The 16,376-nt window shown below is 37.4% G+C and overlaps 1 protein-coding gene across 4 annotated transcripts in view; it reads left to right on the top strand.

Annotated features, from left to right (window-relative positions):
• Positions 1-15,348, top strand: part of RAB22A (RAB22A, member RAS oncogene family) — a 31,470-nt gene extending 16,122 nt beyond the window's left edge. For 2 of the 4 annotated variants that reach the window (XM_067554172.1, XM_067554175.1), the window contains exons 4-7: positions 1,462-1,533; positions 1,632-1,738; positions 4,155-4,264; positions 6,466-15,348. In XM_067554172.1, the coding sequence (XP_067410273.1) occupies positions 1,462-1,533; positions 1,632-1,738; positions 4,155-4,264; positions 6,466-6,563 (387 nt within the window). In that variant the 3' untranslated portion in view covers positions 6,564-15,348. The remainder of the gene's footprint in view (positions 1-1,461; positions 1,534-1,631; positions 1,739-4,154; positions 4,265-6,465) is intronic. The other 2 variants (XM_067554174.1, XM_067554173.1) reach the window with 2 other exon arrangements.
• The last annotated feature ends 1,028 nt before the right edge of the window (positions 15,349-16,376 follow it).

Below are 16,376 nucleotides of genomic sequence, written 5' to 3'. Positions count from 1 at the left end.
TACATAAACTTTCAGTTGTTTGTTCTGTTCTTTCACTGACCGTTCAGAATGCTAGATGAGTTCTTTGCTTTTTCTTAACATAGTAGAATGTCTGAACACTGCATCTAAAATAGTAATTATTTTATTGATATAATGCCATGCATGTGTTAGGCCATTGTCATTTCTTATGTATTCAAAAAGCAAATAGCGTTCATGTAAAGATAGTGGCCTGAACTTTGTACTGCAGGCTCATTCAGATCTGAGTGTTGCCAAGTCTTGAGATTTCCTGCAAATCTTGTGATATTTGGTGTGTTTCCTAAAGCCGTTGCTTCAGGGGTCAGGTGATTGTGAGATTCTCTCTCAACTTTTACTTTTACTTAGCTTTTTTATTTTTCCTAACCCTTTTGCTTGAAGGGGAAAAACTTGAAACATTAATCCTAAATACCAGAAGGTTTTTAAAAAAAAAAAAAAAAAAAAAAAAAAAAAAAGGCAACCTTGTTTTTTTGGGGTTTTTTAATCTCACTTTTAAGCCATTCTCAGGACATTTGGAAGTGGCATTAAGGTATGCTGGTTCTTTTTATTTTTCCCTCTGCAGGCATGAGTAATTAAAAAAGGGAGAAATGTATTCAATTCACCCCCACCCTTTCTTTCTCTGTGTTCAAAATTAAGCGTATATCCTGTGTGTTTTGTCTATCTGTAGAGAGAACTTTTTTTTTTTGTTTTTTTTTAATGAGCAGTAGCCTATCCCATACCTCAAATAACTACTATCAGGCTTCCTTCTGTAGTTTAACCTTTTCAGCCTGCCTCTTCTGAGGACTAGGAACTAGAGCCCGATATATCATGAAGTCCAAGAACTTTGCTTCATGCCTTTGACATTCTGTATTGCTCCCTTCTACCCTTTCTTTTAAACCTCTTTCTCATAAAAGATGAGTCGTTGATAAGACTCAGCAGTATACTCTGCCTTCACTGAAAGCAGCCATGTTCCTTGCATTTGGTTCCTGCTGTCCTTGAAGCTGAGGCTAGGGACAGACATCTGTCTCCCACCTTGGAGCATCATTCCACACCTAAACGAGCTTGTATGGAGTGCCTGAATAGTAAAGAAAATGGAGTTAAACTTTAACACTGAGTGGTCTTGGAGGGACAGAGTGGTTTACAAGTTTAAAATTATAGTTCTACTCCATCTTCTTTTGGGAGTTATACCACTTATTTAACAGATTTAATCTGGATAAACTCAAATTTTGTTTTGTCATATGTGCTACAGTAGTCTTGTGCTACTGGCACCCAAAAATATTCACTAGTTAGCCTTTCGCTAAGATTGCTTCATGTGAAGCTTTTATATCCTACCGGCAGTCTCTCTGTAAACTTAAGGATACATTTTAAGGATGCTTTTTGTATACAAGAGTGAAAATTGGATTAACTGGTCAATGACCCACATGATCTTTGGCACAGCATTAAATCCATTCTATATGTTTCTCCCTACAGTTCCGTGCTTTAGCACCAATGTATTACCGAGGTTCCGCAGCAGCTATTATAGTTTATGACATCACGAAAGAGGTAAGAGGAGATGGTTTGCAATATAGTTCTACAGACACTCACTTATGTTTTATGTGGCCAGTACTGAGTCTTAATTCTGCCTCCCTTCTCCACACCAGGAAACTTTCTCAACATTAAAGAACTGGGTGAAAGAACTTCGACAACATGGACCTCCAAACATTGTTGTAGCTATTGCAGGAAATAAATGTGACCTTAATGACGTAAGGTAAATTGATGGCAGTCCAGTGCAGGTGTAAGTTCAGATACAAACTGATGATGCTAAGTATTTGTTGTTTGAAAACTTCAGGAAGATTAAGGAATTTATCACACCATGAAAGAGATGCATGTTTAAATTGATGTAAGTCTTTTTAAAAACTAGCGCAAGACGTCTAGTCCATTTTAGAAAGGCTTGTGATATCTGTCTGCAACATTTCGTCTTATTAGCAAATGATGATCCTTCTGGGAAAGGGTTATAATGGTTTTTGCTGACTTGCTGGGTCAGGTGCCTTGTGTACCCCCACCAGTATAAAAGAGGGTGGGAGTTGCTCTGGGGAAAGTGGATCTAGAACATGGGATGAAGTCCTGAGGAAGGAAATCTAAAGCTAGCCAAGTCTTGGAAAAGATTTGAACTCCACTTCTTTATTACTGATATCTTGGTTAATGAAGCCAGCTCAGAAAAAGGGAATGAGTTTGGACTCTACATAGCGTGTGGACTCTTTTCAGAGCAGGTTGGGAAAGGCACCTGCTCACACACCTCTACTTTGTTTATATTTTAGTATCCCAGCTGGGTCTCAGGTAAAACACATGGATATGTTCTTAAAGACCCATTGTAAAGTTCGTTGACATTGATCCCAAGAGAGATAGGACTGCAAAATTCAGTCACTGGTATTTTTAAAAATACGTAAATGTCCGTTACCTAATGAACACCAATATAAATCTTTAAGGAACATGTTAATTCTCCAAGGATGAATAGATATGACATAAACGACTTAAAAGCTAAATATTTGTAAGATAAATACTGTATGCTTTACAGTACTCCTTGCTGTTGGTGAAGCCAAACATAGTTCTGTCCCTCCTGCTGGTTTGAGGCCTGATAACACCACAAGTTGTTCACAAACTACTTCCCATTGAAGCTGGTGAATGAAAAGGCCCCTGAAATGTTATCAGTGTTATACTTAAAATGCTGATATCTAAATCTGTGGTTTTGTGTGACTTTTGGCAGTTGACTTAGAACCCTTCCTGCCATACAAAGTGTACATGTTATTCTAGAAACATCAGTTTTATTAACTAGAATCATAACTTTAAGATGCCAACTATTTAAATCTGTGTGAAAATAGCATTATGACTTAAGGAATTTTAGCACTTACTGCTGGTCACACTGTAATTAAACTTGCAAAACGGTTTCCGTTATATTTTCACTTGCTTAAATTCCATTTTTGACTGAAATTTTGTTTGGTGTCTACCCCCAGGGGAAGTATTCTCTTAAAGCCTCTGATTGGTGTTGGATTGTGTGTGTGTGTTTGCTGGGCCAGGAGTGGGACTCTGGTGCACTATATTTTATAAAGCACAGACAACTTAGAAACAGCTGTGAAATTTGGAACATACTTCTCACAAAGGAATATGTCCTTGATCAATTTGAGGGGAAAAATAGTTAGAAATCAATAAGGTGGTTGATGTGTTTGAAAATTATAGTGGGTATTGACAATAGACAATTTCACTAAGTCTGAGGGTTTGCATTGCTTTCAGGAGGTTGAGAGCCTGCATGTTTCCCTGCAGAGTGCACTTCTTGATGCATGTTAGTTACTGCTGACTGAAGCCTGACCAGGCAAGACAGCGTGCAAATTGAAAAAGCACTTAGTTCTGGCAAGGAGCATTTTTCCCCCTTATTTTAAAATAAGGATGACTGAATGCAAACATAATACAGTAATGTGGCATTAATAGTTTCCCCAATTAAATTTAATTTCCTGACTTCTCAAAGCAAAACTAATTTGTGTGTATCTTCTACTCACATTTATTGTAAATGTGAAGCTTGACATTCGTGTTAAATATCTACCATAAAATATATAGGATGTGCAATGTGGTATGACTCAGATTCCTGTGAGAACCTTTTCATTTCCGTCTTATCTGTACAATCTAAACTCTGCTAGAAATGTTCTATATAATGTTGCAGGATATTAGGGTTTGTAAGCATCATCTAGGTTCCTACTGAATATTAGAAGTAACATGAGGTAGATAGTAGAAGTAACTTTTTTTTTTAGATAATTTGAGCTATTTTTCTGAGAATAAAGCCCCCCCTCCTGGCTGACTTCAGAGCTGCATTCTGGCACTCTTAAGAAGCAAACACATTGATATTTTCCAGAGAGGAAGATGGTAGTGACTGTTGAATTTACATGATGGTGCTGTCCAAGTACTGTTGTCCAAGCCACACTATTATTCGATCCTAGGGATTTATCCGGTCCTTGGGATTATGTAAAAGAAGAGCTGAGGATGGGAATTCCACCTGTCCATGTGGAAATAATAGGATGCCAAACAGCTGACACTAAATCACTTCCTGAAATTACTATTAAGTAACCAGTCTAATTTCTAAAATTGGGATGATTGATGTTTCTGCGTTGTTCACGATGTTTTCTTTCCCTTTTTAGAGAAGTCATGGAAAAAGATGCTAAAGACTATGCAGATTCCATCCACGCAATATTTGTAGAAACCAGTGCTAAAAATGCAATTAACATAAATGAACTCTTTATAGAAATTAGTAAGTAGTTCTTTAGTTTCCTTATTTTCTGTGAAGGAAGCCTAAGCAGAAACTTGACTACTGCATTAGTCTGTAGTTCTGTTTTGCTAAGGGACCATTGGCTTCATATTTGTCACCACTGGATAGGTATTCAAGATTGCAAGATGATCTGTTGGTTTCTGGTTCTCCTCTGACCTCTAAAAGCTTCTGTCTAGAGATTCGAAACCTACCATGATGATCCATATCACTGGATAAATAGCAAGCAGGTCACTGATGTCATAAAAGTCAGTGTCATCTTACCCTGTCTGTTGGTGAATGTTTCAGTTAGTAGTTCAAGGTCCCTGAAGGGGAAGGGAAGGAAATGCATGAGGGATACCAAAACCTACACAAATACAAAAAGGGAAATAGTATTTCCAATCAGAGTACAGTATTTAGATTTGGTTTAGGGAAACCTACAGTAGAACCGCAAAGATATGAACACTTTGAGAATGGAGGTTGTTCGTAACTGAAATGTTCGTATCGCTGAACAAAACATTATGGTACAGTACCCTGCAATCAGTGTCTTCCAGCTGAGGCATGGGAGAGATCTCTGCACGGGTGGCACCTGGCAGCACTACCTGGTTTGCAAGCAGCTCCCTGCCCTATCCCTGTCTCTTGCCTGTGGGCTGAACTGGGGGGGCTTGCCCCGCACCCTTTGCACTACAAACCCAGCCCTTAGCTGCCTCTCTCCAGGGCTCGCTCTGCACTGTGCACTGCTTGCCGTGTTCGGGAGGCAGCACATGGCAGGGAATTGGTGCCAGCCCGCTGCCGGCACCCCTCCATCCCCTGCCCCTTGCACTCCCAGAGGTGCTGGCAGGATCCAGGAGTGTAACCATGGCCACATCAGTGCACAGGCTGTGGCTTTTTAAAACTCCTCCAGAGCGCAACATGCAGGCAGCAGCTTGGACTGTGGATCCCATTCCAGCTCCAGGCCAGGCTTTGGCTGCAACCTTCAGTTCCTTGCAGCATGAGCATTTTGCTGCAGCAGCTTTCTTTCCCAGCTCAGACTGAGCTTGCAAACTTGTCCCCCTCCTGAGGGGGCAGGGTGGTGGTGGTGAAAACAGCTTCCCCCTCCCAGTGGGGTGAGGTAGGAGGAGGTAAAACAGCACCCCCTTGCTTACATGAAACAGGGCAGACCCTTCTGCTCTGCATGCTGACCTTTAAGATGCAATACAGGTACAGTATAATTGCTTCTCCCCCCTCCTCCCCCGCTGCTGCCGGATTGCCTACTTTTGGTTCCACATGGTGTTCGGTTGATTGGTTAGTTCTTAACTCTTGTGTTCATATCTGAGGTTCTACTGTATTATCAAAAACCTAATTTGCTAATGGGGACTAGTAATTGTGTAATTATCACACACCAATTACTAAATATGATTTAAAACAAAGCATTTTTGTATGGATTCCCTCTAGTAAATTTTTGGTAACTTTGCCCCTCAATTAGACCCCACACATTTTTTTTCTACATTATTCCAAATTGACTTTTACATGGAAGAAATGCAAACAGTACCTGCAAGGGAATACAGTGCAGTACTACAATCTTATAGTGAGCATTTGAGTTGTAATTCAGATGGCTATTCTAAACACTGAGCACTTACGTGCAAATATGTCTCTCAACTTTATCTTTTGAGTCAAGTAAACAGTATAAAATTAGAGGAAATCCTTTCATAGACACATCACAGCTGTCAAATGTTTGTACAGCTATTTAATGTTTTTTACATTAAACTAAAAATAATTTAAAGACTCCATGGAAATAGTTAAATATTTTGTTTACTACTGACGTTAACTACAGCTCAGATCCTTTTATACCTATTTAAGGAAATCAAGAAGCTATTTTTCTTATGCATTTAGGGTATTGCTCTATAACTGACTTTTGAATAAATTTTGATGCTTGAAAAATGCCAAAACATATAATAATTTTAAGCATTAGGTTTAGGAATATAGGGTGAAATCTGTTACACCAGTCTGGCACTTTTATAGAGAAAACAGGCCGGAGCAGGGGTGAGGAGTCCTAAAAACCCCATATCCATTCAGGGGACAAGGAAATCTGCCCTTCCAGAATCTATTGAATTAAACACTTTCACAGAAATAAGATGCTCTGTAAAAGTAGTTTCAAAACTTAATGTAACTCTTGCTATAAACATTTTTTTTTTTTGTTTTTTTTTTTTTTGTTTTGCTCTTTATAGGTCGTAGAATTCCGTCAACTGATTCCAACTTCCCATCTAGCGGTAAAGGCTTCAAACTTAGAAGACAGCCTTCAGTGACAAAACGCAGCTGTTGTTGACTGATACTTTAGAAAATCAGACTTGTTTTGAAAGTAGGTGGTCTTGGAAGCTAATAGTTTGTTGGGTATATATAATTGGTCTTAGATACTTATCTGCCTGATCATACTCCCAAGGTCCCACAAGGATGGACCAGCTCATCTGACATCTGTATGCTCAAAGAAGAGACTGCAGTCATGATATCAGTCTGTTTACTTACATGTATAGTGTCTCTTGTATTCAAAGGGAATCAATCATCAGTTCTTTGGCCTTGCTTGAAAGGAATGTCGATATATGGATGGCAAGACTGAAATGTTTAATAGTTTTGTAATCAAAATTATAATGTTTTATAAAAGGGAAATGAACACTTTTGTGATTCAGAGGGATGAGGAAGGGGGAAAAAACAGCCCTGTTGAAATTGTGACTTAAATCATAAGGCTATTCTACGACCCTTTCAATTGTTTTGAGCATTATTTTAAATATAATTGTAGCTAATCCAAAGTACAGTGGGACAATTCGTAGTAGATGACTACAAAATAAGTTACTGACAGAAATGAGCAGATCAGCCTATCCAGTCCCCAGATCCCACTTGCACTTTTTATTTAAAGGTATTATGAACAAACAAGCAGTCACTTTTAAACCATAGACAATCTAACCTTTTCATGCTGGCATAATCATTTAAAGGCAAACTGATACATTTATAGGCACCTATTTGTTCTGCAGTAAGCATTTTTACTATTAAAATGGTGGTGGAAGAGAAACTAGCTGAAACTTTGTACATTTAAACTTGAGCATGACTGACAACAGATGCAGGCAATAGTTCTAATAAGACTTAAATATTTTTGGGAAAGCTCTTTGTTGCTTAGCATGTGTAAAGTGTTTGTACTATATTTATGAGACCAGTGCCTAAAGTATTATAAATTATGTAAAAGCAGTAGAGAAAGCAGCTTTCTTCAGTCTTTCCATTCCTCACCCATGTAGAGTCCCTAGGGATCTCCAACAATTCTATCCCTGCTTGTGGGGTCTTACACTGCAGTCAGTGACCTCTTCCAGAAGAAGGCTGGATGATGCTCCACTCCTACCAACTCTGCATTTCTCCTTGAAATGGCTGGTAGATGTTGCTCTTGGTGAAGCATGTGGCTTGTCCATTGAGCCGATCACCTGTGCAGTGCACTTAATCCTTGCTGGCTCTGGAACAAAATCACAAACAGGAAACCAAATCCAAGTCACATGTGGTAACGTAGATCGTTACCTCTTGGTTCCTTGGTTCCTAATTTAGCTTTTTTAATTACTTGGCAATTTTTAAGCAAATCAGCTTTTAGCTTACGTTGTATTGTTTTTCTTACATTTTATATTAAACTATAAATTGACCATATCTTACGCTATTTTCATTATTTATTTTTAGGTTCCTCCAGCGCTAGTGGGGAACTTTTTTTTTATTTTTAAAGGAAAAGAGCCAAATAAACTCATATTTAAAACACTTCAAGTTTTGATATTGAAGTTAACAAAGCCACGTCTGTGGTACTTGTTCCCGGTTTGTAATTTGGCATTCTACCATCGTAAGTATTTTAGCTTATTCTTTGAAATTTCCTTAAGTAGGAAATGAAACAGCTTATGCTTCAGACTAAATCGTATTCAGAATCCTTGTTTCAAAGCTCTCCTCAAGCAAAACAATTTCACTGTTCTAGTAATTTGTGTTTTTTTTTTTTTTCTTTTTAAAAAGAGTATTCTGAATGGGGTTAATAAGCTTTCATGAAACGTTGGGGTTAAAACTTCTTAAGGCCAAGCTTTCAAACATGGCCTCTTACAATAAAGGCAGAATAATGATGTACTGATGTGCAGCATTGTTCAACCCTAAGATATATAATAATGCTGTTGTCAGTTGTCTGTGTGTGTTCTCCCAGTGTGTATGCTGTCCCAACCCTGCGCAGATAACCGAGACACCAAACCACAATTGGATTATCCAATAAGATAAGAAATCTGTTTCAGTAACTAAGGCACCAGGCCAGGTTTATTGCCAACAAAGAACAGTAAAAAGCATCTTATATGTGCTATAAATAAACTTAATACATGTATGCCCTTGACAGTGGTACTGGCTCAGTAAATGGCGGGACTTTCCATTCCTCACTCAACCAAACAAAGACACTCCCCTTGGAGACCCTCTTTTATACACTGATACCACAATTTGCTTATTGCCCATCTGACGTGTGTAGTTGCCACCCTCTGACGTGGTAAGATGCCACCCTTTATCTTGTACCAGATGGTTTGGTCAGAACACTTCTATCCATCAGATTGTCATCCTGAGGGATTAGGAAGCCCTCATTATCTTTGAGAAATGATCTTGTACCATTACTGGTCTCAGGATGTTCTGGTACCATCTTTCTGTAATGTGTTTATGCCTAGTGCTTCTTTGGGATGTGCGTTTGCCAGTTTCTGTGAACTTAGAGGCAGGCTCAAAGCCTGACTCCTGTTAACTTTGCTTTTTAGCAGTAGGGCTTGACTGCTACTTTAGCTCAGGCCTCATACCTGGCCTGTTACATTAGGCCTCGTGTCTTAGGTTCTTACTTTCTACTACAAATACCATTGAAATCTTTGTGCGGCATTTGAACCAAATAGATTATAAGCATAAAGTTTAAAGTTTTGTAAAAGCTATGACACAGTATTCTATCAAAGTGTAATTAGTACGCAATATAAATCTGTTCTTTGCCCTCCCCCCCGCGAAGGCTAATAACTGACTACTTAATTATATACACAGTTACTCAAAGCCCTGCACAGTGGCAATCATTGAACTCTGAACTTGTTTGCAAGTCTTGTTCTGTCTTCAGTTAACCAACTGGCACAGTTCTAAAAATAATAGATGGGGATGTGATTTTTTTTCCACTCAATCAAAATAAATTTAAAAACATGTTTGATTTCAAAGCTAGTCCAAAAAAGGTGTCAAGCAGTGTACTCTTCTGAAACTTCAGTGTGCTTCTGTAGCAGAGTTCTCTTTCAGGATAACAAAAAATATATTCCTCTTTTGTGGTTAGGTGCTGGTGTTTACTTGGAAGCATCAGATCACCATTTTGTAATGCTGGTTTCGTAATCTTGTGCTATCATTGTAGCCCCACACATAAAATCTCTAGTACCCTTCCATTACAAATAATTGCTTTTTGTTTCAGTTTCTTCTCTAAAGATAATAGACTTAGTGGATTCTGTCAAGCTGCTACTACATACCCATATTTTGTTACCGAATGGTTGCATGGTGTCATGCTTCTACTAACAAGCTGTTGATGTTGACAGTGCTTCAGAAGTCTGCTTCCCCATCCCACACCAAGGCATTAGGTGCATTTACTATCTTTAATACAATATGTTCACCTGCCTTGGATTTCATCAGGCTTATTAATATTTTTGAGCATAAGAATTTTATTGTAAAACTGATACATTTCCAGACACTGAACAGCATATTTAAAAAACAAAAAAACACTTGTGAGAGAGAGCAAGAACATCTCTCAGGCAGAAGATCCATTCAAGGAGCTTCAAATGGATTCATAGCCTCTAAATTATCACTTCAATGTCCTTTCACATAAGTAGGCTTAAACTCCATTGTTTCATTTCAGAGAATAACTAGCTTAACTGCACCTATAAGATATGCATTACAGTACTTGAAAAGAAAACATTTGAATCTAGAATTGTAGTAGTAGTAGTCTTACATAGAGTCCCCTGTCAGGATCCAGTGAAGCCATATCTCTTCTTAGCAAATCTTTAAAAATTAGGTGAGACGTCCAAGGAAAAAACCTTCTTTTTGGCCAGCATTTGCTTTTTCCAGTTTGGCATATGGTAAATTTGGTCGCTGGCTTGTTAGAGAAGATGATGTATTGTTAGCCTAACAAGCCAGCCTTATAGCCTTCCTCCTTTAAATAAATCTTGATGCCTTATAACTCTTCATTTCACTTTTTTTCACCTACACAAGTAACATTTCTTTGAAGCTCTACCCCCTTAAATGGGGTATCTGTATAGTTTTTTCCCTTCTGTGCAATTAAGTCTTCTGATTCTGAATCACTCAGTTAGACTTAAGTTGACCATTTCCATATCTTTATTATCAGATTCTCTCCTAATATTCATGGAAGTATTTTTAGGTGAAGTGTCTTGTTAGTATCATGCCTGTTTAAAATGTGTCCGAACACTGAGATCTAAATTCTTTTGACCCTAGATCCCAACTTTATTGTTCATTTGGAAATAATCTGGAAGATGAAATACAATTACATGAGTAGATATCTCCCTAGATCAGAAGCATCCATGTAGCTGAGTGTTTGGCTTTGGTGCAGTTTCATCTCTGGCAGAGCTACGTAGCTTACAGCACAATCTGCAGGAATCAGTGCGTCTCATCAAGCCATCAGCCTTCATATGTGCTGCACTGTATTCAGCTGAAGTTACTTACATTTTTTTGTCCCTAAATAACTTTTATGAGTCTGTTATTCTATTCAGAGATTATTAGAATTTTAACAAAGAATTAAAGGGCTAGTTTTTGAAGGTGCTGAGTGGTTTTAATTGACGTTCTAAAAACACTCTCTCTTCTCAGGAGTTCAAAAGCTCAACACTTTTAAAGATCAGGCCAATAAGGTCTCAACTTTTAAAAAGACAAGTGCATTCTTGAAAATCCAGCTTCTGATATCCTCAAAGGGAATGGACTTTTTTGTGGTATGATTTGAGTAATGGATGAAACTTACATTATCCTCTGTGTAGCACAGTGCATGTCTTTCAGTAATGATCCTATGCATCTTTTTGAAGCTGACAAAGTGAAACCATTTCAGCCCTTTCTTCAGACTTTGGACAAGACTTAGTTGTTTTTCAAATGAAGTACAAAAGTGTTGGCTGACATATCTAAGATGAAGCTTTGGGAGCTGGATAAGCATGCTTCTAAACCCCACACAACTACAACTAACTGATCTGTTAAGTCCCAGATATATGCTCATAAATTGCTTTTCTGATATATGTGGCTTTGCAGTACCATGTTTTTGTGTACATGCTGAGATCCTCCTACTAAACCTCTAAATGGGAATGCTTTGCCAGCTTGCTTACTTTAACAAAAGGCAGAAACATATCTGTTTTTTCTAGAGGCAAGATTATTGAAAACCCTCTGGATGCAAGGAATTGGAGTTGTCTTGGGAGTTAACACAACTTTTGCTAACAAGAAACTAAACTCTTGAGCTATTTGCTGAAGCTTATTAGAGAAACCTCATCTTGTATTACTAGCTCATTTATTTGTCTTACCTATCTTTAAATTTTAAATTGATGCAGCCCTTAACGTCCAGTGAAATCAGTTGTACTTTTGCTTGTAGTGCTACAGGTTCTGGCCCTCAGTGCTTTTGATGGAGACATTCTGTGCAAAATAAATCCTTTGAAGTGGGCATACATGTAACAAATATAACTTTACTACAAGCCCATGTGATGGGGGTGTTTCACCTCCTCTAACATAGTGTAGTTGGAAAATACAATAAAAGTCCCTGTTTTGGAAACATAATTCTTTAAATTGGTCAGGAAACCGGCCATTCATTGTTCACTGCCCAGCTCTCATTAGGGAGCCATTTATTTCATAGATGGTAAAGCCTTCAATTTAGTTGCTGAAAATAAAATCATTCAGGATGAATATCTTGCATGATTTAAAAGCTATCCTCGGCAGACTTTTCAGGAAGATGTTAAATCTGAACTATTCCTTATTTAATATTACTGGAGACAAACATGATATGAAACACTTAAGATTATGGTGGGGAAAAGAAGCTTTATCCGTGATGTTTAGATGACTTCCCTCCTTGGGGAAGTGTCTATAGTATTTATTGAGAATGAGATTTTCTATTTTTGATGTGTTGATTATCTTGGGAATTGCAGATTTACAGGAGATATTCCTGTCTAAACTCCATGGCCTGCCACTCCTTTAGTGAGCCTTGCTCATAAATAGCAATAACTACACAAAGGCAGAAAATTCAAAGCAATTACTTTATATATAAAAAAAAAAAAGCAAGAATGTGGATTATTCAGACATATTCTTACCATCACCATCCCAGACCACATCTTATTTGGTGAAATAATTATTCACTTGAGGTTCTTGAAAGCTTCCAGAAATTGATCAGGTTTATTAGTTGCCCCAAAACCACAGAGATAAGAACTAAATAAACGTCTAGATTGATTTGTTTTGCACTCTAGCACTCTGAGATCACCAATAATATTCTCTTCATGCATTCTTACGGAGCTACAGTCAGCCATTTAATACGAGAACCACATGTCCAGAACCAAACTACATAAAAGCTCAGTATAAAATTCTTCAAAGAAAACTGACAAAATGAATGTTCATACCACATTCCCAGCTGTATGTTTTATTAGTCGACAAACCTGTTGTGTGTAGAAATGAGATGTTGGTATGTAGATGTTTTAAGCAAATATAAAAATGTGGCTTCTAGCATAAAAGACCTGTCAGCTGTTTTTTCTGGCAAAAGAATGTGATGTCAAATGGCTCTAACTTGTGGGAAGAAGCAAGCTTGAAACTGCATTTTTTGGTTTCTTGTGTAAGAATCCATGTGCCAAATTGTACCAATGCCTATTTCAGAAAAATGCCTTCTGATTGTCTAGAGCTTTCAGGAAAAAATGCAGATCTTCTTCCTGGTAATACAGCTTGAACCAAAGATGCCAAATTTGTTTTACATTTTTGACACTCCCAAAGTTTATCCAGACAGTGTCATGGATACCAAATCTTGTAGAGGGTGTTTGGAAGAAATTCTCTTGACAGATTTGAAGCCAGACTCTGTTCCAACCTGAAATCCTTACTGACAGCAGGACTTTTTCTGAGACCCTAATAGATGATCCCATACTGTAACATACATTGTAGAGCTGTACCTCCTGAATCTGACTATGGTTTAGGGCCAGATTTTCAAGAGCTCAGCTGCCATGTAGGTGCCTAAATGAAGTGGGCAGATTTTTTCTAAAATTATCCATCTAAGAACAATAACAGTTGCTAAATGCTTCTGAAAATCTTGCTTCTAATGTTGACAATCTGTAGTGTGAGCATAACTATTTATTTAAAATTGGATTGAATTTTTAAAACTGAGTGTTGGCTTTTTCTTTTCACTTCCACTGGTAGAATGATCCAGTGGAAGTAGGGGAGGTGACATGGTGGTTGCCTTCTGCCCTTCCCCACATTTGGGTTTCTCTACATAAGGGGTATGATCTAGCCTGTAAAGTTTTACTACAGAATTTGTTGAAATTTATAGGATTTGGCATTCTCCCAAAAAGAACAATTTTTTACTTTCCCATTATGTTATCGAAGAACTTGATGTTGGTTATTTTATATTCCCCAAAGTTAGTCTTCATTTTTCTGGCAAAGAAACCAGTTACATATGAATCTATTAAAGTATTTTTATTTTGTTTTTAATTTTTGTGATTTAATTTCTTTGCTTCATTCCTGTTACCCTTCTTTGCATATGTACTCTAATTTTCAGATGTTGGAAGGTAAGCCCCACTTCTCGCTAGCCAATCATTGCCTTACCTTTCCTTTATTTTAACCTTTTACTTGAATAGTCAATGAAAATAGGTTCAGCTCTACTTTCCTGCCTTGTTTTGTTACTTGTTATAATTTGTATTTTCCATTAAGCTATACTGTACCTTAAACCTATTGTGTTTTCTAGACATCTTGCACTGGGCTGCATTATGGGATTCAGGTTGGAAGGGGCAGCAGGTCTTTTTCTTCTTCTTGAATCATCTGCCATAGCACCAAATATTTGTAAACAAAATGGTAATTCATTAGTATGGCCTTGCGAAACTCTTGTGAAAACATAGCAAACTAAAACACACACATCTCCATCTTCCTGGGATGATGTAGAAAGTGTTGCTCATTTGCCAAAATCATTACCCATCCTAGGTGAGTAAAATTTTTCAAAGCTTTGTTAATAAGACTTAAAAAGAATTAACTTTGTATTCCTGAATACAGGGTAATGAAGCTGACAGATATTCAATGTGGGGCACGCCATGCACTCAGATAGTGATGAAAATGGTACAAAGACCTAGAATGTGTAATACATTTTGGCAAATATTTCTTTATTATTCTTTTACTTCAGAATGAAGAAATCATTCCATATGTCTTAGTTTTTATTAGTTTTAAAAAAAAAAGTAGAGCATTTACATTCCTGTGATTAGGGCACAAAAGTAAAAATCTTAAGAATATAATTCTCGCAGTATAAGTGTTTCTGTAAAAAGTGGTGAAAAATTTCTTTGTATCAGCAATTCTTGTCATCCTTAAGAATGTTCTGCCTTCAAAGGCTATATTGGGGGTTAAGCAGATGTAAGAGTTAAAAGGTCTGTGCCTTCTTACTATAACATCTATTACTAAAACAAAATTTAAGCTCACAGTTACAGAAGCATTTGTAGTACTGTAAACTGCACAAATTTACGATCATTGCTTCACTGCATGAAATGTAGCCTGATTACTAGTCATGAAATATTGTAATGATGAATTGCCAAGCTTATGAATGTTTTGAGACTTGATTTTTTTTAGCAGTCTTCTCTTGGGCTGGTCCCGAGAGTGTACACAGTAAGTCTGTATTGTTGGTTTGTAGATGCTAATGAGGAAAGCTAGACTTCTGATCTCTCATTTTAGTTTGTATTGTTATAGTACATACTCTGCAAACAATGAGTTAGCATATTGTAAACTGCTTTGTTTCCGCTTAAGCACTCATAATAAACTTTTATATTGTTATAACATGCGAAATCACTACCAATTTGATGTATTGTGCAAAAAAGATGTAAACATTTTATTAAAATGTTTTTATAAATGTGTTAGCTTGGTTTCAACAATTTCCCTAGCTATCAAAGTCCTCAAAATAGTGTTAAATCTCAATATGTACAGCATAGTGGGTAGGAAGAGAGGTGTAGGAAATACCCCAAGGAGAAAGTGAGTACAAGTTATACTTCAAATATCTAATTTTTAAAAACAATCCTACACCTACCATTGTCCATCTGAAAGTTAAATCTTTGTTGCAAGTGTGCACACCAGACAACACGACAATTTTGCACAAAAGGAGAGAGAATAATGCAGCTTCTGTCTTTAAAGCTTCTTTTCACTTGCAACCTAGCCTCGGAGAAAATATAGACCATCACATTCTCATTGGCCACTTCAAGATCTGGCAAACATTTACCAGTCTTGGGCTGTTTAATGCATTGTTTTTAGCTTGCTTTTCTAGTTGCAGGCTCCCACAAGCTGGTATCAGTTTGATTGGATAAACCAGACTTTTTGTTAAACTGCAATTTTTACAAAACCATTGTTTTTTTATCCTGTCTTTGACAAATAAATGCTTCAAAAAAATTACCTAATGAAACTATATATTTACGCCCAACTCTTCAGTGTAGGTTTTACACTGCCTTGAGTACTATGGTGATTGGATGCAGTACAAGAACATAGATTAAACCTGTCAACTCAACATATAATATAACGGTAGGCTCTAACCAGATCAAACATGTCTTTGCAACTGTGAAATTTGCAAAAGCTCCTATGGTTCCATAAGCTGTGGAGGAACTTCTTCTCACCCTACTCTTTCTCCTGACCACACAAACCCCTGCTGAATCTCTGTAAAATGGATTTTGGCATTGTGTCAATTTAAACCAAAATCCCAGGAAGGGAGATTCTTGCTATTTATATATGGGTTCATGAGCATGAGGTTGAGGGACTAAGCTTGTATTTATAGAAACAAAATACATCTGCAGTTGTGTACACAAAACAAATCTGTAATTGTCTGACTAACTTGCAAGTTCGCTCACTGCAGCGAGTCATCGGTGCATGCAGTTCCTGTTGTGCCTGTGGTGTGGTAGTT

Source organism: Emydura macquarii, unplaced genomic scaffold (genome assembly GCF_026122565.2).
Source record: "Emydura macquarii macquarii isolate MOO-44397 ecotype Brisbane River unplaced genomic scaffold, CSIRO-AGI_Emac_v2 contig_1483, whole genome shotgun sequence".
Classification (NCBI taxonomy): Eukaryota; Metazoa; Chordata; order Testudines; family Chelidae; genus Emydura; species Emydura macquarii.
Note: the sequence above shows the minus strand (reverse complement) of the source record. Positions and strands in the feature narration are given on the sequence as shown.